The sequence below is a fragment of the Euprymna scolopes genome, chromosome 26 (genome assembly GCF_053919585.1).
Source record: "Euprymna scolopes isolate OS-2025 chromosome 26, ASM5391958v1, whole genome shotgun sequence".
NCBI lineage: Eukaryota > Metazoa > Mollusca > Cephalopoda > Sepiida > Sepiolidae > Euprymna > Euprymna scolopes.
Window position 1 is genome coordinate 76,907,853 of NC_136507.1, and position 23,395 is coordinate 76,931,247.

The window sequence follows — 23,395 nt, forward strand, 5'->3', positions numbered from 1 at the left end:
CTTTCAGACGACAAATATCGAAAAATTGGCTAAAAACATTAATATCTTCACCTTAAACTGGGCACTTTTCTACAGGCGCGGGGGTCGCTTTTTTTGCCGATATTTTTGAAAGTCTCCTTTCCTTTCGATTGTCTAGCCTTAATTTAAAAAAATGTCACTTCTGGTTTGGTGGTGGTCGTAACAGCATAGACGTCAGATTTTTTCCCCGTTCTTTTCCTCCTTTGCAGTACGGGTTCGAGCTTGCCTTTCTACTACCACTTTTTTTTCTTTTTTTTTTTTTTGCTCAACAGACACATCCAAACACCCGGGCAACGCCGGGCTGAAATGCTAGTATATATATATAAAAGTGAAAGTGTCTGTCTATCTGTGTACATTTCCGTACACAATATCTCTGTCAATTTTCAGTCTACAGACTCGAAATTTGATATACAGGGTACTGAGATTTGGGAAAATCTTTGTAATAGTTTTTCGGCCAGAAATTTGGCTTTTAAGGGGTCAAAGTTCAACGATTTGACCTTTGAGAACTTTACGAAACTCCTCCGACAATTTTGGGTATAAACACTTGAAATTTTAGATATAGGTTCCTTGAACATGGATCTAACTTAATAACTTAATTTGAGCCAAAAGCAATAAATGTTAAGGGGTTATAATAGGGGCGATATTTAAAAAAAAAAATTGACCGCTGCGGTCTTTACCAAATTACTTAGACAATTTTCTTGTCTAAACATTTGAAATTTTACATATATCCAGAGATAGGGCAAGCTTTTTAATCGGTTTTGGTCGAAAATTTGAGCAACATATGTTTGCATGTCTGTCTAAAACTTTTGACAGAGGCGACGGATTTTCACAAGATCAGTATCGTTTTGAAGTTCGACCTTTCAGACGACAAATATCGAAAAATTGGCTAAAAACATTAATATCTTCACCTTCAACTGGGCACTTTTCTACAGGGGCGGGGGTCGCTTTTTTTGCCGATATTGTCGAAAGTTATCCCCTCTTTTAGATTGTCTAGCTTTAATTTAAACCTACGTCACTTCTGGTTTGACGGTGGTCGTAACAGCCAAGACGTCACGTTTTTTCCCATTCTTTTCCTCCTTCGCGGTACGGGTTCAAGCCTGCCTTCCTACTACCACTTTTTTTTTTTTTTTTGCTCAACATACACCTTCAAACACCCGGGCAACGCCAGGCTGAAATGCTAGTATATATATATATATATATATATATATATATATATATATATATATAAAAGTAAAATTATCTGTCTGTGTATATACATTTCCCTACCAAACTACTCTGTCAATATTAAGTCTACAGACTCGAGATTTAGGAAAATCTTTTTAATCGGTTTTCAGCCAGAAATTTGGCTGCCAATGGGTCAAAGTTAAATGATTTGACCTTTGAAAACTCTACCAAACTCCTCCACCAATTTTGGGTCTAAGCATTTAAAATTTTAGATGTAGGTTACCTGGACATGAGTCAAACTTTTTCAATATATATATATACACATAAAGTTATCAAAGATACATAAGTCCCAAGCAAAGCTGGGCTGAACTGCTACTATATATATATATATATATATATATATATATATATATATATATTTATTCAACTTTCACCCCAAGCAAGGCACAGTATCACTTTGAAGTAGGGGGCTACTATCGGGGACATATGTTGCAGGGATATAATGAAGGGAGATGAGCAGCAAGATGTTTGTTCATATTACACTTGGACTTGTGCATGTCAGTACAGTTGGGAAAGCAGAATGCCGGAAAGGAGTTCCAAAGTCTAGCAGTTATGGGGAAGAAACTATTGGCATAGAAGGCTTTCTTACATATAGGGATCTCTACTGTGTAAGGGTGGAATTTAGCTGCTAGACACGTTTGTATATTTTAGGGGGTAAAAACATATATATATATATATATATATTTATATACGAGCAAACAGTTAATAAAACATGTTAAAAAACACTTTGAAATGAGTTAAAAACATATTTAATCTGAAAAAGAAACACTAGATAAGTGGATAGTCCTTAATCCGCGGAGTTTCGAAGAAATACTTTCCTTCTCATCAGAGGGTAGGAATTAGCAAAATGTGGGATCGGATTTGAGTATTTGATGAAACAACTAGTAAGTCAAAGATCTTATTTGATAACAAAAAATGTGAAGCAGGGGGAATATGGTGAAGAAAAAGGTGATTACACATAAATGGATAGTCTGGTGGAAGATAAATAATCCAGTGACGGTAAAATCCAAATATATAACTTCAAGAAAGTTAACTGAATATATATATATATATATATATATATATATATATATATATATATATATATATATATATATATATATTAAAAACAAAACTAAAGAAAAATTTCTATGATGTGCATACACATTTGCAAAATTCCAAGAGGCTTGCCTTTTTTCTGTTGTTCTTGGCCTTCGGGTCGGGTTGGCCATGTGCCTAAGTTTTTTGTTCATCGTTGATTTTGACTGTATTTTTTTAACATGAATAAAAGATTTAATGTCTCAAAGTGTAGTATCTGTTCTGGCAGATGCTGGAAGCTATGACTAGCTATGACTAGCTATGACTAGCAAAGACCAGATGTGGGGGCAACCCCACATGCCTGACCTTTAACCAGCTCCCATTTCCCACCTCTCAGGAGCTGGTCCCCTTTTTCCCTTCCCCCTCCCTTCACTCCTCACATTAAAAATCGGCCTTGTGCCTAATTTGCTCGGTGGGGGAGCAAATAAATACCATCTGTTCTGGCAGATGCTGCAAGCTATGACTAGCTATGACTAGCTATGACTAGCAAAGACCAGATGTAGGGGCAACCCCACATGCCTGACCATTAACCAGCTCCCATTTCCCACCTCTCGGGAGCTGGTCCCCTTTTTCCCTTCCCCCTCCCTTCACTCCTCACATTAAAAATCGGCCTTGTGCCTAATTTGCTCGGTGGGGGAGCAAATAAATACCATCTGTTCCGGCAGATACTGCAAGCAAAGACCATATGTGGGGGCGACCCCACATATAAGACCTTGGTCAATGTAGGGGTAACCCTTCATACCAATTGTCACTATCCAGCTCCCCTACTCCCCGGGGAGTTGGTCCCCATTTCCCCTTCACTCCTCACATTAAAAATCGGCCTTGTGCCTAATTTGCTCGGTGGGGGAGCAAATAAATACCATCTGTTCCGGCAGATACTGCAAGCAAAGACCAGATGTGGGGGCAACCCCACATACCTGACCTTTAACCAGCTCCCATTTCCCACCTCTCGGGAGCTGGTCCCCTTTTTCCTTTCCCCCCTCTTCACTCCTCACATTAAAAATTGGCCTTGTGCCTAATTTGCTCGGTGGGGGAGCAAATAAATACCATCTGTTCCGGCAGATGCTGCAAAGCTATAACTAGCAAAGACCATATGTGGGGGTAACCCCACATATCTGACCTTGGTCACTGAAGGGGTGACCCTTCATACCAACAGTTTCTAATCCAGCGCCCACCTCTCGGGAGCTGGATCCCCTCTTTCCCTCCCCCTTCCCCCTATCTCCACATTAAAAAACGACCTCCTGCCTAATTTGCTCAGTGGGGAAGCAAATAAATAAAAAGTGTAGTATATGTTCCGACAGATACTGCAAGCAAAGACCCTATGTGGGGGTGACCTCACAGATAAGACCTTGGTCAATGTAGGGGAAACCCTTCATACCAATTGTCACTATCCAGCTCCCCTACTCCCCGGGGAGTTGGTCCCCATTTCCCCTTCACTCCTCTCATAAAAAATCGGCCTTGTGCCTAATTTGCTCAGTGGGGGAGCAAATAAATACCTCAAAGTGTAGTATCTGTTCTGCAGATGCTGCACTTAAGATAATTTGTACCCGTCAATGGAGGGGAAACTCTTTATACTGGGACAATTATTATTTTTGGTAACCAGAGTGCCCCCTTTTTGCCTACTTTTAGGGGAGCTGGTTTTTACCCCACATTAAAAACGGCCTTGTGCCTAATTTGCTTGGGTGGGGAAGCAAATAAATGCAGTAAAATGATCAATTATTTTTATTTTTAAATAATGTGAGAAATAACTTGTATAGTCCGTTTTAAGGCTGACGTGTCAGAAATATACCGCAAATAATGGCAATCACTTACCTGGAATTCTTGGGAGACATTGGTGAAAGAAATTGACAAAATAGTAAGTTCACTCTGGTGACCGTAATCTGTTGGTTGATTGTTTCCACAGCATGGTAAAATAACAATTCAATACAACAACTTATTGAAATCAATAATTTTAAGTTCATATTTTCTAAAAGGAAGAGGAATTATATTTTAGCGGGAGATCCTTCCAATAAAAAAAACAGGGTTAGCAACGCTGATCATGTCGACAGTCTGATGTCCAAGCGATAACTAATTCAAACATTGAAGAGTGGTAGTAAGAAGGAGGGTAGAAGTGTTAGTTACAATCACTGTACAATTTCTGACATATTGCCAAGAGAACCGGAAAAGAAAGTAATGCTGCATTTTATTAATCTTTTTTTTTTGCATATTTAATATAGAATATGTGTCTGACTGGTATGATATAAAGCAAGTTAACATAACAAATTTAGTTTACCTAGATTAACAAACAACATGCGTAGTATATGGATTTTTTTAAGAGTAATAATCACAGAATATACAAAAAAAACAAAACAAAGGCCTCCATCAGTCTTTGACAGACTATGGATACACACGAAGGGGTGCCCGCACGTGAAATTTTTGTGGTAGGAGATGGGCAATCTCCTGAGTCGACTGAGCCAAGTACGTCCAAGGATGTAGTACTGCTGCCATATCTGGGCAGGAGCTGCTAAAAACAGCCTATCCTGCCTTGACAGAGTACAAAATAGACTTCATAGCCTAGTGGAGGATGCCCTTTTCTCTTCCCTACAGCCTCTCTTCCACAGAAGGGACGTTGTAAGCCTGTCGTTGTTTTATTGTTATTTCCATGGGAAGTGCTCGTCTGAGCTCCAATCTCTAGGACCCCTTCGCCAATTTTTCACGAAAAACACCCGTCTAGTTGAAACCACTGTCAGTAATTTTCCCCACTCTTTATCTGTGCCTAAATCAAAACGTAGATTCCATGAACAAAGTTTCTTTCTTAGAAGTGCATGTCTATGGAACTCTCTTCCATTTGCCTGTTTCCCACCTGACTACAACTTGGATGTCTTCAAGTCCAACATAAACAAGTTCCTGATAAACCGCCCCCTTAAGTAAGACACTTTATCAAATCTCCATTACTAACGATTATTACGATATTGTCCCATTGATTACTGTACACGCAATAACCCTTATCCCCGAGTGGCCTCTGGGCCTTGATAAGTGATGACTCCCATGTAAAAAAAAACAAAAAAAAAACATTGTTAAATACCAGTGGCAAGTGAAATGTGTGTTCAGGACGACTGGAAACAAATTCCGATATAAGTGGAGATCACATACAGTGCCTAGAATTCTCAAATGGCCACCCAGGCTCAATTTCGGTAATCTGACGAGAACCGGCGTGTCAATGTAGTTATGCCATAATCACAGACATAAGTCAATAGATAATACAACTTTAAGTGTTACAATCAGAGAGTGCTCAAAGCACTCTATCCTGTCTTGACAGAAGAAATGTTGCGAGCTGTCTTTGCTCTATCGCTATTTTCATGGCAGATGTTTACCTGAGCTCCAATCTACCCTCCCCCCTTTTGCCAATCCTTTACAAAAAACATTCTAGCCAATATCACTATCAATAAATTCTCTCACTCCCTATTGTTGTTTAAACTTAAACATGGATTCTATGCACAGAGCTTCTTCCCTAGAATTGCCTGCTTGTGGAACTCTGTTCTGCTGGTCTGCTTTGCAGCTGACTACAATATCATTATCTTCATCCAGCGTAAACAAGTTTTGTTGAGCCATCCTCGTAAATAATCTAATTGTACCAAATTACTTCTACAAACGATTATTATGCAACTGTACTAATGACTACAGTACACACACTAACTCTTATTCTTGAGTGGCCTCCAGCCCTTAATATGTTGTGGTGACCCCTGTGTAAAAATTAAAAAAAAAAAAAGAAGATTAAACATGGGTGGGTATCCCAAATAGATTAGTAAACCTAATGAAGGCTAACACGAATGATCGAGAACTCAGATCTGGCAACAACTTCAAGTGGGACCTTCGGGCCAAGATCACAGTGTATTACCTGTTCTGATGCAACACTTCACCTTTTTTGTTCTCGGTTAGTGTATGAGAAATCCTTCATGATTGAGACAATTTTTTATTTTTGTTCTTATCCAGAGTACCCCTTTTTGGGGAACTGGATTTTCCCCACATTAAAAACCGACTTTGCGTCAAACTCTGCCCTTGTGGGGAGGCAAGCAAATAGGAACAACTCCAAGTGGGCAATGAATGCACAGACTCATGCATGTAAATAACAAAACAGACTTTTAGATCTTCATCATTAGTCGTCTTCCAAACGTCCGGTAAAAATCAAAGCCCACCTGCTGTAAAGGCCACGATAAAATCCACTCTATCAATAGGCAATTGAGAGCATGTAGGAGCCTGAAAAGTCAATGAATTAATTTTTTATTTACAAACAATACCTTTTACTGACTGCCTTCCCTGAGGTATCCAAAATTCCATCAACTTCGACTTAGTCAGTGCTGAACTTGTTCTGAGATGGCAACAATTCAAATGTACTTCTTGGATTACAAGTTCAGTCACATGATGATGTTTTCTCAGCAGAATAAGATGCTGGACACGATATGGATCAGAATTCTGAATCCTGCCAGTAGTTCGTAACAAGCCTTCATTGCAGTCCAAGGGCAGTAACTCTAGGTGCAATATTTCTTCTAGACAGTTTGTTCAGATATTGTAATTCGTACATAGAAGAAAGGAGCATTAATTTTGCTTTATTATTATTATTATTATTATTATTATTATTATTATTATTATTATTATTATTATTATTAATATCATTATTAGTTATTATTATTATCATCATTATTTTTTATTATTATTATTAGTTATTATTATTATTTTATTTTTTGTTATTATTATTATTATTTTATTATTATTTATTTATTATTATTATTATTAGTTATTATTATTATTATTGTTATTATTATTTTATTATTATTAGTTATTATTATTTTATTATTATTATTATTATTAGTAGTAGTAGTAGTAGTAGTAGTAGTAGTAGTAGTTACTATTATTATTAGTTATTATTATTTTTAGTTGTTATTATTATTATTATTATTAGTTATTATTATTTTTTTAGTTGTTATTAATATTAGTTATTATTTTTTTAGTTATTATTATTATTAGTTATTATTATTATTATTTTTAGTTAATCTTATTATCATTATTATTATTATTATTATTATTATTAGTTATTATTATTATTATTATTATTATTATTTTGATTTATTTATCAGTTTGTCGATATTTCAACTCATTGACAAACAGCAAGACCTTCTCCAGAATGCTAATCGACTTTGTCAATGATGAGAAGTTTGAAATATCAAAAGGTAAAAATATTCCTGTCTGATGGGAAAATCATCAGTAAAGCTGCAGGAAACGCTTTTTTATTGGTGACATTAAGAACAATCATCCAACTGATATTGAATCGATGTACCCAATCAGGACCAAATATTCATAGATCATAAACCTTTCTGAGTTTAGAAGAGGAGAAACTTCTAGTAAGGAGATGAGCAGGGTTTTCCGAAGAAGGAGCATATTTGAATTGAGGACAGATTTCAAAATCAACTTTAATTACCTCTAACATTTTTCTTATATCCGTTATTCAGTTTTCAACAAGAGATTCAGAACCCAAGATAAAACCACTTGGGCATCAGAGATTATATGCAATGACTGGGTGTTGACAGGCTTCAAGGCCTTCAAGACACTGGAATAACCCTAACAGCAAGATAGATTGCCATAAGTTTTAAGATAGGAAGAGTTTTTTTGTAAGGGGGGGGCTACTTTGGAAGGCAATTTTGGCAAGCAGATTTCCCGCCTTTTATTTGTACACAATGATGCCACTAATATAAAGTCAATTATGTCTTTAATATTATTCATGATGGATTGAAGCAAAGGATATCTTTCTTTGCTTCTGGACTAATTCCTTCCAAATCTCTATTGGAAATTTTCGGAATAGAATATGAGAAATAATTTTTCCTGAAGTAGATCCTTCAGAGACAAATCCGAATCAAATGATTTGTCTAATTCTGACAAGTCTGATTTGACTTGTTCGATATAATTTTTTAACATTTCCAAATTTGTAATTGGATCTGGTTGAGGTAGAATTTCCTTAAATCCTTTTTATATTGAGATTAAGGAAATTTTTCTGTGCAACTACACTATAATAGAAAAATTCGGAAAATGAAAAAAATCGATAAAAAAAATAGTATTTTCTGATTTTTTTTGTTGTTGTCAATTTCAACTAAAAGCAATGATATCTCTTGTCAGAAGTATTTAAATATAACAGCATTATTTAAAAAAAAAAAAAAGCACGAATTTTCGATCTTTATCATAAAAAAAACGTTGCCATGTTTCTTTGGGAAGATGTGGCATAATAACAAGGGAAGTAACTCAGTTATGCTAAAAACAAGGCACAATTTATTGTAAAAATTGGCAATAGTTACATGCTATTTATCTCTTTGGAACTCTCCAGTGTTTTTTTTTTTTTTTTTTTTTTAGCCAAACGTTATCTTCACTAACTTTCATCAAAAAATGTTTTCTTTAATAATTTTTTTCTACCTTATCGTTTTTCATAATTTTTGGATATGTTCATTATTGCAACATGGCAAGATCGTATAGACCATTGGTTTGCTTTGAAGTTCAATATAAAAATTTTCGAATTTCCCTATTATAATGTAGTTGCACCATTTTCCTTATTAAAAGTTAAAACTCCAAACATAACGTCAAGATTAGAAATGAGTTCAAATACATTCCGTTAAATCTAGATTTTAAAAAAAGTAATTTATCAGTTTCCTCATCCAAAGAGGCAGTACAAAACTCAAATCTTTTTATAAAGGATTTATAATTCAATTTTATAATTCAATTTTATAATTCAAACTTATCCAAAGAAGGGGCTCTGCTAAAAACCGGACATTCTAGTTCCATTTTCATAGGCTGGAATTTTCCAAACTTATGAACCTTGTACTCCTCTTTGGCAAATTCAATTTGACTCAAAGCATTTTGTATCGAATCCGAGAATTTGCTTGCTTCAAGGGATAGCGATGAACGTTTCTCAACATTTTGAATTTTTAATAATAATTGGCTGATCAAATTGTCACAGTCTACTAACCATTTCCTTATATTAATAATATGTGACTTATTGGCGATTCTTTTTTTTCTTTTTTTTTTTTTCATGGGGGTCACCACTTATCAAGGCCCGAAGGCCACTCAGGGATAAGGGTTATTGCGTGTACAGTAATCAATGAGATAGTATTGTAGTAATCATTAGTATTGGGGTTTTTGATAGAGTGTCTTACTTAAGGGGGTGGTTTGTCAGGAGTTTGTTTATGTTGGACTTAAAGACGTCCAAGTTGTAGTCAGGTGGGAAACTTGACAAAGACTAAGAAGTGACCCAATCCAATGTGGTTTTAATATGAAACTTCTTTGCTTGCACCTTATGGATTAAATTTTCTTTGGAAGGAGACATTATTATAGCTTACCTTGTGTGAAAAAAAATTCAGAAAAGAGAAATCAGTATGTATTTTTAAACAAGCAATAAACTTTTTAGAAGCATCAATCTTGTAACAGACAGGATTGCAATGAACACAAGCAGGAGTGAATTTTCATGGCTTGAGATTTTAAATACACTTCCTTCCTGGCTTGTCCAATCAGAAGTCAGCTCTCAGTCATGTGACCGAGTTTATAAAAGGTTAAACCGGCAACACACTCTTTCTTCACAGATCGTGAACTGACAACAACATCCATGTAGAATGGATATATGGCCCCCCCCCCCCAACTTCTCTCCTGGGACTCAACAGAACTCACCCGGCCTTAGGGCTCGGGTTCGACTGACATGAATACAAACAAGCCAACATGGCTACCTCCACACATGGACTTCCATGCAGTAAACACCCGAACTATCATTCTCATCCTACAGTAGTGTCTCTAATCTCTCACGCTGCATGTTTCCACGACTACTTAAGACACAAACACACATGGACTCCTTTCTATTTGAACAAGCCTGTCTAATCTTTAATCTACGTATCCACACAGAAACTCTTTTAACGACTAACCTGTTTCCTTAAGCTTACTAACAAAGATGACCAATAAAGTTGTTTTTAAATGCTAGAATGAGATTTCTTGTATTCCATTTTTACAATACCATTCCTGTTGATTGTGGTGCAATGATGGTTCTGTGCAGTTCTAGGAGGTCCACACTCCCAGGCTTTGCCTTCTCACTTGAAGGAGGGTTTAGTTTATTGCTAATCGACTGATGCGCCTTACCAGAAAGGCTAACAGGACTGTATAGGCATCTTTTGCAAGCTCAGAGGGATACTTCTCTTGAACATTGATGTTTTCAATCCCACTTTCTGACCCTGGTTTGTGGCATGAGAGATCTAAATACCATGATGGAATTCAGCATAACTTCAACACACACACATGAACTCTTTCTCTTTCAACAAGCTTGTCTAATCTTTAATCTACATCTCCACACAGGAACACTTTCCACGACTAAACTTTACTCTATACAATCTACTAACAAAGATAATCAATAAAACTGTTTTTAAATGTTAGAATAAGATTTCTTGCCTTCTTATTCTAGTCTTGTCTTATTCTAGTCTTTTGCAATCGACTTTACAGATTTTCTAGGATTACCACTAATGGTGTGCTGCACTTGCCGAATAAATTCAGGTATTCTAATACTATCAATATACCTAGAATAGTTTTTTACATTTTGATAATGATGACGGCTTTCCATCTTGAGTCTCTAACTGTTTGCAAACTTTCTGTGTTGTCCTACAGTACTGTCTCTAATCTTTGTGACTCACATTTCGGGTTTGTATTACTATACACATAGATTCGAAAAAGTTGTCAAAAAACAAATATATAATAAATAAATGTTATCAAAGGCAAGATAAGTTACTTTTCCACCTAACTGGATAATTTCTTTAGTGTTTTTATTTAATGTAAGATGCTTATTCAGCTCGAAAAACATACTGAATACCGATGTATTGGAAAAATTAAGATGGCGTCGGACTCTCCGTTGAACATGGTAAGTTGGGAAAACTAGTAAAAAAAAAAAAAATATATACAAAATACTGTTAGAAACCCACTGAATATATGTCAGCCTATGTCACAGTAACATATAATGTTTAATATTTGCGCAATAATATTTTTAAATCGGTTTTAATTTGGTGATAAAATAGCTGGCAAGAGTCATGTTTATATTAAAACTTAATATTTTAAAAAAATTTTAAGCATAATTAAAAATCTATGTTGTAACAGAACATTTTGAAATAATGGAATTTTAATCGTTTTAATCTTTTAAAAATTAATTGATTTTTAGGAAGTTTCTTTTTCATGGCAATTTAACTGATTATAGTATATATTAATTGGAAAAAAAACGCTATTAAAAAAAACATAATATTTTTTTGTTTACTTATGTTCACCCCTTACAATGCATATCGCTACTTGGACATAAGGGGCTACTATTTGGGGCCATGTCTAGGAAAGATTAACAAGATATTTGTTCATGTTACATTTAAACTTCTGCATATCAGTACAGCTAAGGAAGCAGGCAGCAGGAAGGGAATTCCAAAGTCTAGCTGTTTGAGGGAAGAAACTATTAGAATAGAAAGCTTTCTGGCATTTAGGGACAACAGTGAAGGGGTGATATCTTATTGCTAAAGGGGTTTGTCAGGGATATGTACGTCGAGGGGGTACAAGTGAAACAAGTTCATCAGAACACATTCCATTAAAATATTTGTAAAACAGGCACAGTGATGCAACATTGTGGCGATGAGACAGGGGCTGGAGCTTAGTTGATAAAGTGGGACCGATTAGATTGACAAATCTTTTTTGGACTTTATCTAAGAGGTAGAGACTAGTGGTAGATGCACCAGCCCAGGTGTGGCAACAATACTCCATGCATGGACGAATGGTGACCTTTTAAAGGTACAGGATACTCTCAGGCATGAGTAGTCTTCTAGCTCGATAGAGGGAACCTACCTTCTTTGCAGCAGCTTTTGCAATGTCTTCTATGTATTTGTTCCAGTTCATACTGCCCGCAAATGTTATGCCGAGGAGTTTGAAGGTAGAATTCTCAGGTAGGGTGGTATTTGTCATGAATATAAGAGGTTGGAGAGGTGTATTGTAATTGTTAAAGGAGAGCAGCTTAGTTTTACTAGCATTAAATGTTACCATCTATTTGCGGCTCCATTCAATTATAGTCTGGAGGTCATTTTCTAACGATTCTCCCATTGTCTTAGATTTATGTGCATCTTTTCTTCCCTCGTGCATATTATAGATCGTTGTATCATCAGCAAATATACCCATCTCGGACACAATATTACCAGGAGAGGTCGTTTATAAATATCAGGAATAATAATGGTCCAAGGATCGACCCCCGAGACACTTTCACATTAATGTTATGCTGCTTGGATGAACGTCTGTCAATGACAACCTGTATGCTTCTATTGTCTAAGAAAGATCTAATTATATTTAGTATATATCCAGTTATACCGTATGATTTAATTTTCATTAGCAGCCCTTTATGCCAAACTTTGTCAAAGGCCTTGGATATATCAAGGGCTACAGCCCTGGCTTTGCCCGCCTCATCCAGTACATGGTAAATGCGTTCAGAGATGAATGTTAAAATATCTGCAGTAAAACGACAATGCCTGAATCCATACTGTTTGTCAGAGAGAAGATTTGCTTTTGCGAATGGTGAACTAGTTCTTGATTAATTAAGATCTCAAAGATTTTGGCGAAGAGTGGGAGACTAATGGGGTGATAATTGAGAGGGTCTGTTCTTTCACCAGAATTCTTGTACACTGGTACCACAGAGGCCATCTTCCAGCTATTAGGGAAGCAAGATTAAGCAAGGCATTTATTGTAGAGCTTGGAAAGTATGGGGGCTAGCTCGGCTGAACATTTCTTAATTAGTAATGCAGGGATGAGATCATGCCCACACACCTTTGAGGTGTCTAAGTTTTTTATGATATTGCGGACATGAGAAGGGGTGATTTTACATCATCTAACGTGGCGTCAGTCCGCATAGGGAAATTTGGGAGAGAGTTGTTTGTTGGCTCTAAGGTGGAGTTGGAGGTGAATCGCCGGGCAAGCAGTTCCGCCTTCTCCATTGCCGTGCATGCAACATTCTGGTTGTTGCTCAGTGGGGGAATTAATGATTGCCTTTTATTCACTACATTATTATAGATTTTCCAGAAAATTTATATTTTTTTTAATTGCAACTTCAAGGTAAGTTTTTGTTCAATACATGTATTTAAATTAAGAAAAATTTTTTTTTTTACTTATTTAAACTCTTATGTTTCATAATAAATAGAAATTTCGATAGATTTAAATATATTTTGTTCAAATTTCGAAAAAAATAAATATGGGGGGGGGGACACGCACTAAAAAAAAAAAAAAAGATATTTTCCCTCGTATATTTGAGAGAAACTGCATTTTATATGTCATTTCTTTCTAAAATGGATAAGTATCGAAAATTTCACGAAAATCTTACCATTAGTTGATTTTTGCTCGATTTATTAAACACGGGTATGTTTTCACAGTCGGAATGCCTACTGCATGGGAACGTTATTTTAAAGCGTCAATTATGTAAACCCGGGTTTCGTCTTGCAATTTCATTATTTTCGTACGATGAAAATTTTTTTTTTTTTTTTTAATTATTACTAGTTTATTTTACCCTTCTTTTAAATGGTACAAAAGTTATATTGATAATATTAATTTATTATAAAGTTGCATCGCTTTACATATGGGGGGGGTTAATTCTGTGGTGAATTTTGGAACATTGAACAGAAAATCTCATTTAAAAAAAAAATATCTTGTTTGAAAATAAATTTTGTATTTTTTTTTTAATAAATTGTTTTATTTAAATATTGTAAGAAAAAACTTTTTAAAACATTGATAAAATAAATTATTTAAAAATTAAAAAAAAATATTTTCTATATAATGTTCCTAAAAGTTCATATTGACTCGAGAGGCCCCGATCAAAATTGGAAAGTTTTCTCTTCAGTTTAACTGTTTATTTATTTATTTATTTATTTATTTAGTGTTGCGTGACTTAAGACACCAAAGTCTGCAAAGCAAATAAAATTCTAAATGAATTGTTATGTAGCTATTTACTATGCCTCCCCACGGGACAGAGTTAGACACCAGGGTCGTTTTTTAACGTGGAGAAAAGGTACAAAAATAAAAATTGTCTCAGTCGTGAAGGATTTCTCCTCCACCGAAAGAGAACAAGAAAATGAAGTGCAGCATCTGAAGAACAGAGTGGTAAGCATGAACAAAGACGTGTTCGTCTAAGGGACATAACTCTACTTTTACTAAGAATATTCGACTGAATGTGAGAAAAAAAAAAGAAAAAAAAAAACAATGAAATTATCTATTTAAAAGAAAAAAAGAAGATTTTTCAACTCATTTAATGTAACTAAAAAAGTAAATAAATATATACAAGTTATAAAAGTATTTCACCCAAGGCATGAAAATTGTTAAACAAAATGTTTTTACAAACATAAAAAAAATAAATAAAAAAATAAAGGTACAATATTCAATTTGAAATTTATTTATTTTCAAAGTGCACTTTTATAAATTTTGCAAAGTAAGGTATAAAAATTTAATTTAAATTGGATCAAAAAATTACCTTGGATTTATTTTATGTAATGTACATTCTGTTGCACTTTAAAAAAAATCATTGAAAATTTTATATCTATATCATTAATTGCTAGATGAAAGATAATGTTTTTAAATTGCAACAAAATGTACATTACATAAAATAAATCCAAGGTAATTTTTTGATTCAATTTAAATTAAATCTTTATACCTTACTTTGTAAAATTTATAAAAGTGAACTTTGAACAATTTCAAATTGAATCTTGTACCTTTATTTTTAAAGCCTATAGTAAAACATTTTGTTTAACAATTTTCATGCCTTGGATGAAATAGTTTTCTAACTTGTATCTTATCTTTTTAAGATTATATTTTAAGACTCTCCTCTCTATTTCAGTTTGTATTTCTCCTCATACCACAACTCATTTTTGCAACCCTCTCTTTGTAATACAGGTCTGAATAATGAGAAAATCTGAATTTTTTTAACAAAAACTTTAAAATAACTTTTTTAGATTAAATTTTTTTAAAACTTCTTTCAGAATAGAAAATCTTTAAAATTTAATAAGGAACATATTTCATATAGGTTTCATTAACAAATATTCAGTACATAACGAGAAAAATAGAGATGAAAATTTCAAAAGAACTGTATAACTGGTTACAGTCAATAGTAGTCCTCACCAGCGAAAGTCTTTGTTATTGTTATTCTATTAATATTATTATTATCATTATTATTATTATTATTTTAAACAAAATTGTGTCCTGCTCTTTCGCACAAGGACTAATTACATTTTGCTCACATTCACTCGAATGTTCTTAGTGAAAAGCACAATTACATCCCTTAGACAAACAAGTGTTTCTTCTTGATTGCCATAAAATGGCATTATTTAAATTAACATCCTGGGTTAAACCCACACCCACACACCTTAAAGAAAACAAAAATGAGATTCTACTTTTTTGTAGGCGATTACGTGTGAACACTGAAAAACTTGGCAAAAGGAAAAACAGCAAAAACAATATATTAAAATTTAAAGTGGTGATCAGTTTGGGATATAAATTCTAATGTAAAATGATTCCCCTATTTCCAGCCTATTCTAGCATTTTAAAGTAGTTAAGGTTTTGTTTTTTTTTCTATAGGAGTTAAATTCTGTACGTTTTATAGAGGGGAAAGCTTCCTCTCTTATGCGATTACATGTAGTTTTACAACTTGGGTACCTTGCCAGTCAAACTTAGAGTTACTGGTAAAAATCTAGTTAGCTGCTTTAAAAGTTAAACCGACCCAATTTATATACGAAGTTGATCCTTCTCTTTAAATTCCAAATGGTTTCATTTTTGGTTTTTCTTATTTCCACCAAGTTGTTTCAGGGTTTCCTTACATAACTGCCTAAAAAGTAGAATCACATTGGGAAATGGGTTGACTTAACTAAGAGTGTTAATCTACAAGCTTACCGACTTGCTAAGTTGTATTTCAAGTTTTTGTGACAAACATTTTATTCAAGATTCTCAGTTTCTTATTGTGCGAAAAAGAAGTTCGTCAACTGCCATTGTTTATGTGTATCTTATTGCCACAAAGTTAGATACAAGGTCATTTTATAGTGAGCGATCTAGGCCCCCTACCTCTGCAAAAAGAGAGGTATTCTGGAAATGTGCAAATTTTGTCACGCTTCATCCCATCAGCATTCTCCCATGAGGACACCTCATATTTCCCTCCTAAAGGAGAATATAATGCTTAAGAGGTTGGTTTCTCCGAGACAGATCAGAGCAAATTAAAAATTGGATCCCGTCAGAAAAAACTCTAGAAGCTAAGGCCGATAACTCAAGCAAGAGTTTCAGAATTATTAGTCAAGTTATTGCCCTTAGTTGTTTCTATTTTTGTCAGGGTTGCCAGATTTGCTTTTTTTTTTTTTTAATTGTATTTTTTTTTTTTTTTTAATATTTGGCTAATATGTTAGTTTACGGATTATTTTTACGTAAATTTTTATTTGATATATTTAATTATTAAAGAAATTGTTACAATTAAATAATTTTTGAAGTGGTTTCAACTTCAAAATTTGTATCAGTCTTTACTTTGACTTCCCGATTATTTTACATAAGTATCTATTTGATAGTAATTATTCAAGGAAACGTTATATAATTGATTTTTAAAACAGTTTGGACTTTAAAAATTGTTGCCCCCCCCCCACTTAGTTTGAGGAGTATTTTTACTATTTTACAAATATATCTATTTGATGGTAATTATTAACAAAAACGTTAAAAGTAAGTATTTTAAGTTGCTTGTAATAACATGAGTACAGTAAATATATTTATGTACCGACATTAGACAAAAATATTTCAGCTAATCAGAGAAATACACTTTGAAGTATAAGAATCTGAATGCAGCATCTTCTTTGTACCTTTCCTGTTCTACTACCAGAGAGAACACACGTTTGGGGGATGCTCACCGAACTATTTTTGTTCCAGTATCTTTAATTCCTATCAAACATAGATACGTCCTTAAAAGCTAATTCCAGGCCCTGCCAAAAGGCCTCAATAGACAAATGAGAAACTTTCATGGATTTCTAAGCATGATAGCAGGTGAAGCATTAAGCAATGAAGCATGTATTAGAGGATTATTGTGTAATCCTGTTTCGTCTTTTTTTTTTTTTTTTATCTCTTTCATGTCTTGTTCATTGTCAGTGGACAATAAACAACTGCTGGACAAATAGAGTACAATCGTATCAACGAATGCATTAGGTACACAATTTCGTAGATGTATGCATTCTCTTACTAACAAAACAAACGCACTCCACACACACACACACACTCTCTCTCTCTCGAGTGAAGAGCTATTCTTGAAATAGAAAGATTCAGAAAGGGATGGCAAAAGAAATGATTCTATCATAGAGAAAAGAAACTTATCCAATTGCAAATATTAAATGTAATTGTCCCAATCAAAAACTGGCAGCATCAAATCCAGTCAGAGAAACTTTGAATTATAAAAAAACTAGCGAGGGATACTCGGCGTTGCCCGGGTGTTTTTCGGGGTATGTGAAAAAAAACAGGTGCCCGTGAAAAAAAAAAAACGAAGCCTTCACGACGCGCAGTTGGAAAATAGTAAAGTGTTAAAAAAAACAAAAAAAACAAAAAACAAAAAAAAAAAAAAAAAAAAAAAAAACAGGTGCACGTTTTTGGTTGACGTGACGGCGATAGGTATTCAGCAGTTACGATTTTGTGCGGGACAGTTTTGAATGAGGTGAATAAATCGGTTTGTTTGTTTTTAAAAACCCGCTAGTCTGATATGACGAAGTCGACATTGAACAAACGTTACTTCGCTTTCGGCCTGTGGTTAGAGTCGAGTTTCGCTTTTTTTTTTATACCGAAAACCGAATGTAACGGCAACGCATGCCGATGCGGGAAATGTGGAATTTGAAAGTCAATAAAATTAAATAGACAGGCGAGCTCCGTGGATAACTCTGAGATATTACAATTTATAGATGATATAAAAAGTTTTAAGAAGTTGTGAACCGAGCAAGCGCTTCTTTGAAAGAAGCCTTTCATGGACATCGAGGAAAAGCGAACATACATACACACATGCATTTTTGCTTTTATATATAGATTCCAGGCAAAAAATGGTAACATTATCCGTGTCATTCAGATTCTTTGAACTATTGTTCTCATCTTGAGTGTCGTTTTTACAATGCTTCAGTCAATGTGACCTCTGACCTTCAGGTGTATCTGGTTGAATTCGGAATCTACACAATTTTGAATGGAACCCTTTATTTTACAGGGGTAGCATGCTCTCATTCAGTCTGGGTAGAAGTCCTAAGTAAATCGCAATTGTATTTTTCGGTTGCTGACATTGAAGATTGAACCTTCAGGAGAAGGTTACTTTACAACTGAATTTTTCCAAATGCTCTAACAACTACATCAGTTATTGCAAAGTCAGAAACAATGGTAATATTAATTAATATTACCATTAAATCAGGATCAGCAGTGCCCCTCTCATGTGGAAACGAAAAGCTATTACTGAAAAATTCAAAGAAAGTACACATATTTTATACAGCAATTCTAGTACTTGGATTCGTTCTCATCACCCCTGGCTATAAATATAATCGTCCCAATCGTTGTGATTATACCCTGTAACATTATGAATTGTACTGCTCACACCATTTGACACTCGGTTACAATTGATGTTAGATGCCAATAAAGGTTTTGATCTTGAAAACTAGTCTGGCAGAAACTGGGCCATTTTGGCGGCTCTTTTTTTTTTTTTTTTTTTTTTTATCTGGCTGAGGCATCTATTCTGGATAGCCCTAAGAGGCCCATCCTTCCAGGTGGAGTAAGTTTATTAATTTAGTGCCTAAGGTGCCCCCAAGGCATTTTTTCAGAGTCAGAGTATTCTTTTAGAGGCAGAGGCTTGATACTGCTCACCTTATAACCTGGGGAGGGAAAGTAAGTGCCTACCTATTAACAGACTAATTGCACAATCAAATCTTAAATCTAGTCTACATCACTATTTAATTCTTAGGTGGAGAGAACATGGATTGATACCTTTCTCAAAAAGGTATTCATCATCTACCTGTTGCATACTCGTCTGTATATAACAGGAGTATATACTGGTTCAATTTATATATGTGCGCGTGCGTATGTATATATATATATATATATATATTATATATATATATAATGTTTGTGCGCATTGAATGTGCACAACGTGTATATACTTCTGTGTCTATGATCTAGTGTTCTCATGTTTGTACATGATATATTCAGATATAGTTCAACGGACATATAACATTTACAACAGAAAGGGACAGATAACAGTTCTATGGATTTTTTTTACATCGGCCAATAGGGAAAACATACCTTGTCCATCTTTGGTCTTGTTTTGATAGTCTTGAAAAAAGCTGCAAGAAAACTTGTCACAAAGAAACCAGAATGTTTGGTTGTATTTTCAGCAACTTTATTTCAGAGATCTCCGTCTTGGAAAGTTGCACACTGTCTTAATATCTACATTTTAACTACATTACCCCCAAAACTTCAAGTGTTCCGAGCCATTACTGATCAGTCGCCAGCTCATTCTCTCTTGACTGTCTCAAACTAACCGACTAACAAAAAAAACTCCAAAAAACATCGTCTTTATAATAATGTAATCAACATGTATCAATCATGACCATCGCCTGATTGATTTCATGTATTCTTGCTTATCTTTAAACTTATCAATACTAAAATTCTTGACTCATTTCTAAATTCCATTCTATTAAATTAACATTCCTGTTACAAATATTTTATCTTAAAAATAACTTTTTTGTCGTCTTAATACATTTTTTAAAAATTCTATTTTACGGACAACAACGATCAATAATTGTTCAAGTTACTCAGTGTTTTCCAGAGAATCAAAAGCGTAACATACAGATATCTTCAAAGAAATCAGAATTTTTTACATATACAATACGTTTCAATGTGATGATATTGAAGAAAAGTGTTTTTCAAAATAATTAATGACAAAAAAAAAAAAAAAAAAAAAAAAAAAAAAAAAAATGGATGACAAAAATGAAGAAAGTGTTTATTTTATAGAAATAATTATCTTTATCTTTATTGAATTGTTTTATGTAAAAAAATTTTCAAAACACAAAACTTGTTTAGTTTCATTTCTTCTGTTCCATACAATATGGCTACACAGATAGAACTTTAGCTCCAGATGATGGGGAACAAATATAAAATGTGGCATTTCCTTCGTACTCTTTCTGTAAGAAAAAAATAAATAGTTTAAAATCATTAAGTAATCTTACAAAAAAAACAAAAACAAAAAAACCCCAACTAATTGACATGTCTCGGAAAGGGATATATTTGTTTGAAGTAGCTGAGTGGTTTTAGCTACTATTCGAGTAATAACCTGGTAAGTTTTCTTGTGGTCAGAGCTGATATATCCTTTAGTGTGAAGCTTACAACATATCTTTCAACATCTCTCCAAAGCTGCTCCATAAGTTGGCATTTATGACTTAATCAGCCAATCATATTCCTGTGGAGAGGAACCCGGGTATAATGATTGGATTGCAAAAAGGTTTGTGAAATTTAATTCCTGAGTGATTTTTTTTTTTTTGGTCATCCTATATTTTGGAGGTGAGGCAATATTGGTGCTTCTGCAGAGAAGTTACCGTGCTGAAATAACGTTAATATTTAGAAACCCATTCTTAATATGCAGAGAGGGCGTTTTGTAACTATTCTGTACTTTCACGTAACAATTTAAAAAATATATCATAAAACTTGAATACTATGAAAAATGAAAATACTATAAAAATATAGCACAGTAACTTCTTTACATAAACACCATTTGTTTGGGTTTTTTTTTTGCAGGGGGGGGGTGTCATTCTATACTAGAATATATACAGCATAATCACACTGGTTCCCATTAGATCACTAAAGTTAAGCAATGTTGAGTGTGGTCAGTAAAAAAAAAGGAGTAACCATTTGGTAATACCAAGTGGTGCATGTGCTCTGAAGCCTTGAGAAGGGTGTATGCTGCCAGATTATTCGTGTCAAAGACACATTGCATGAAAATAATGCAGCAGCCTCATAAGCCTGGAGGATTAAGGGACTCACAGATTTCTGACAAGAATATATGAAACTCATTTTGTTACACGACAGATTTTAGTTGATTGAAATTTCACAAGGATATTTGTAACACCGTGGAAAAAAAAAAAAAAAAAAAAAAAACCTAGAAAGTTTTTTTCGGTTGTCGAAGCTCTCAGTAATTATCAAGCATAGATAGTCGATGCTCGAGTGGACAGGGACAGGTGAGAGAAGGGACGTCTTCATTGCTTTCAGGGTTCTCTTTACTGACCGATGGTAATTCTCAAAGGTGGTGAAGTAGTTCTTTAGATGACAACGTCAATGTGCCTTGCAAGCTGATTGGTGAGTGTGTAACCAAATCACCAAGCAGGGATATTTCTCCACAAAAGAAAATAATTTTTTATTCATGATTGCTACATTTCTAATAGGTTGAAAAAGTTAGTGTCCAAGTGAAGGAAGGAAATGTAGGAAGTTCTTTGAGCTGTTGAATGCCCATCAGTAGTTATCTTCAGGTGAAGATAACTATGCTTTTAGTGTCCAGTTGACATGGACAGAAAAAAAAAAAAAAAAAAAAAAAAAAAAAAATTAGATTCTTCAAATATCAGATTTTTATCATTGGAAAAATTTATCATCAAAATTAAAACTAGTGTTCTAGTCTAATGCTAAAGGTTGTGGCCCAAGAAGAATGCAAGAAAAATTCCATATAGATGCTAAAAATAATTCTATGTTGTTTTTACAAATATAAACTCTCTCTCACACACACATATATATATATATATATATGTATATATATATATGCAAAATCCGATCCTGAATTTTGCTAATTCCTACCCTCTGATGAGAAGGAGAGTATTTCTTCGAAACTCCGCAGATTAAGGACTATCCACTTATCTAGTGTTTCCTTTTCGGATTAAATATGTTTTTAACTCATTTCAAAGTGTTTTTAAACATATTTTATTAACTGTTTGCTCATATATATATATATATATATATATATATATATATATATATATATATATTAAACTACCTAATAAACCTGAATTGTAACAGATTAGGTAAAAGACGTAATATTAGCAAGATTTTCAGATTTACTTCCAATGAGTTTCAAAACTGGAAGTCGCTCGGATCAATAAATACACAAGATTTTTCATGATCTTTTCTCTAAAACTCTACTTTTTCATATGTGGTATCCTTTAAGTCCGCCAAATTTAAGTGTATACTTGAACTTACTTTTATCCTGCCGATTAAATCATTGACAGCACTCTGCTGTACCAGCGTGACAGTACAGCCTCCAAATCCGCCACCAGTCATACGGGAACCATAAACACCTTTTGTCCCAAGCGCAATAACAACGAGTTCATTAAGTTCCTTGCAGGACACTTCAAAATCATCTCTGAAACAAGAAAAAAAAATCCCGATTTTTTTTTTTTTTTTTTTTTTTTAGATATTTTCAGATATTATAAAAAAAAAGGTGTTTGATTTGTCTGTCTTATAGTATACTAGCAGTACCCGCTAACCGGCGTTGCCCAGTGGAAATGTGTCTCCTATCTCAAAAAAAGTATAGTACGGTTGTTGTTTCCCACAGGTATTGGGAAAAAACAGCTGCGGTTGACTGGTTACTTACCAGCCTCTACATCTAAATAGTTTGTCTCAAAGCTTTTTCCATGTATTTATCATTTATTATGTATTTCATTAAATACTGCAAGAGTTGGTTGCAATTATGTCACTTGTGGCAGAATAGTATTTATAGAAAAGACAGACTAGCAACATCACGTCTGTAAGAGAAATTGCAGAGAAGAGTAAGGCCAATTAAATTACAGATATCTTATTAAGAACCTTCAAATGGAACAGGGATTCATCAGCCCAACTATAACAATACTCCATAAATGGTCCGATTTGTAGAGATAGAAAATAGCCTCGGGCGTGAGAAAATGTTTAGAGTGGCAGAGAACATATTTTATGAGAAGCAGAAAGTGCAGTGGATCCAATACAGGGTGTCCACAAAGTTTGGCTACATTATGCAGTCAGACTTTGTGGA

At 34.1% G+C, this 23,395-nt stretch overlaps 1 protein-coding gene across 1 annotated transcript in view; it reads right to left on the reverse strand.

The window, feature by feature from the left end:
* Positions 1-20,349: 20,349 nt before the first annotated feature.
* LOC145248207 (galactokinase-like) overlaps positions 20,350-23,395 on the reverse strand; it is a 42,276-nt gene continuing 39,230 nt past the window's right edge. The window contains exons 6-7 of the mRNA XM_080110073.1: positions 22,588-22,750; positions 20,350-20,531 (exon numbers count right to left, since the gene is read on the reverse strand). Of these exons, the coding sequence (XP_079966199.1) occupies positions 20,460-20,531; positions 22,588-22,750 (235 nt within the window). The 3' untranslated portion in view covers positions 20,350-20,459. The remainder of the gene's footprint in view (positions 20,532-22,587; positions 22,751-23,395) is intronic.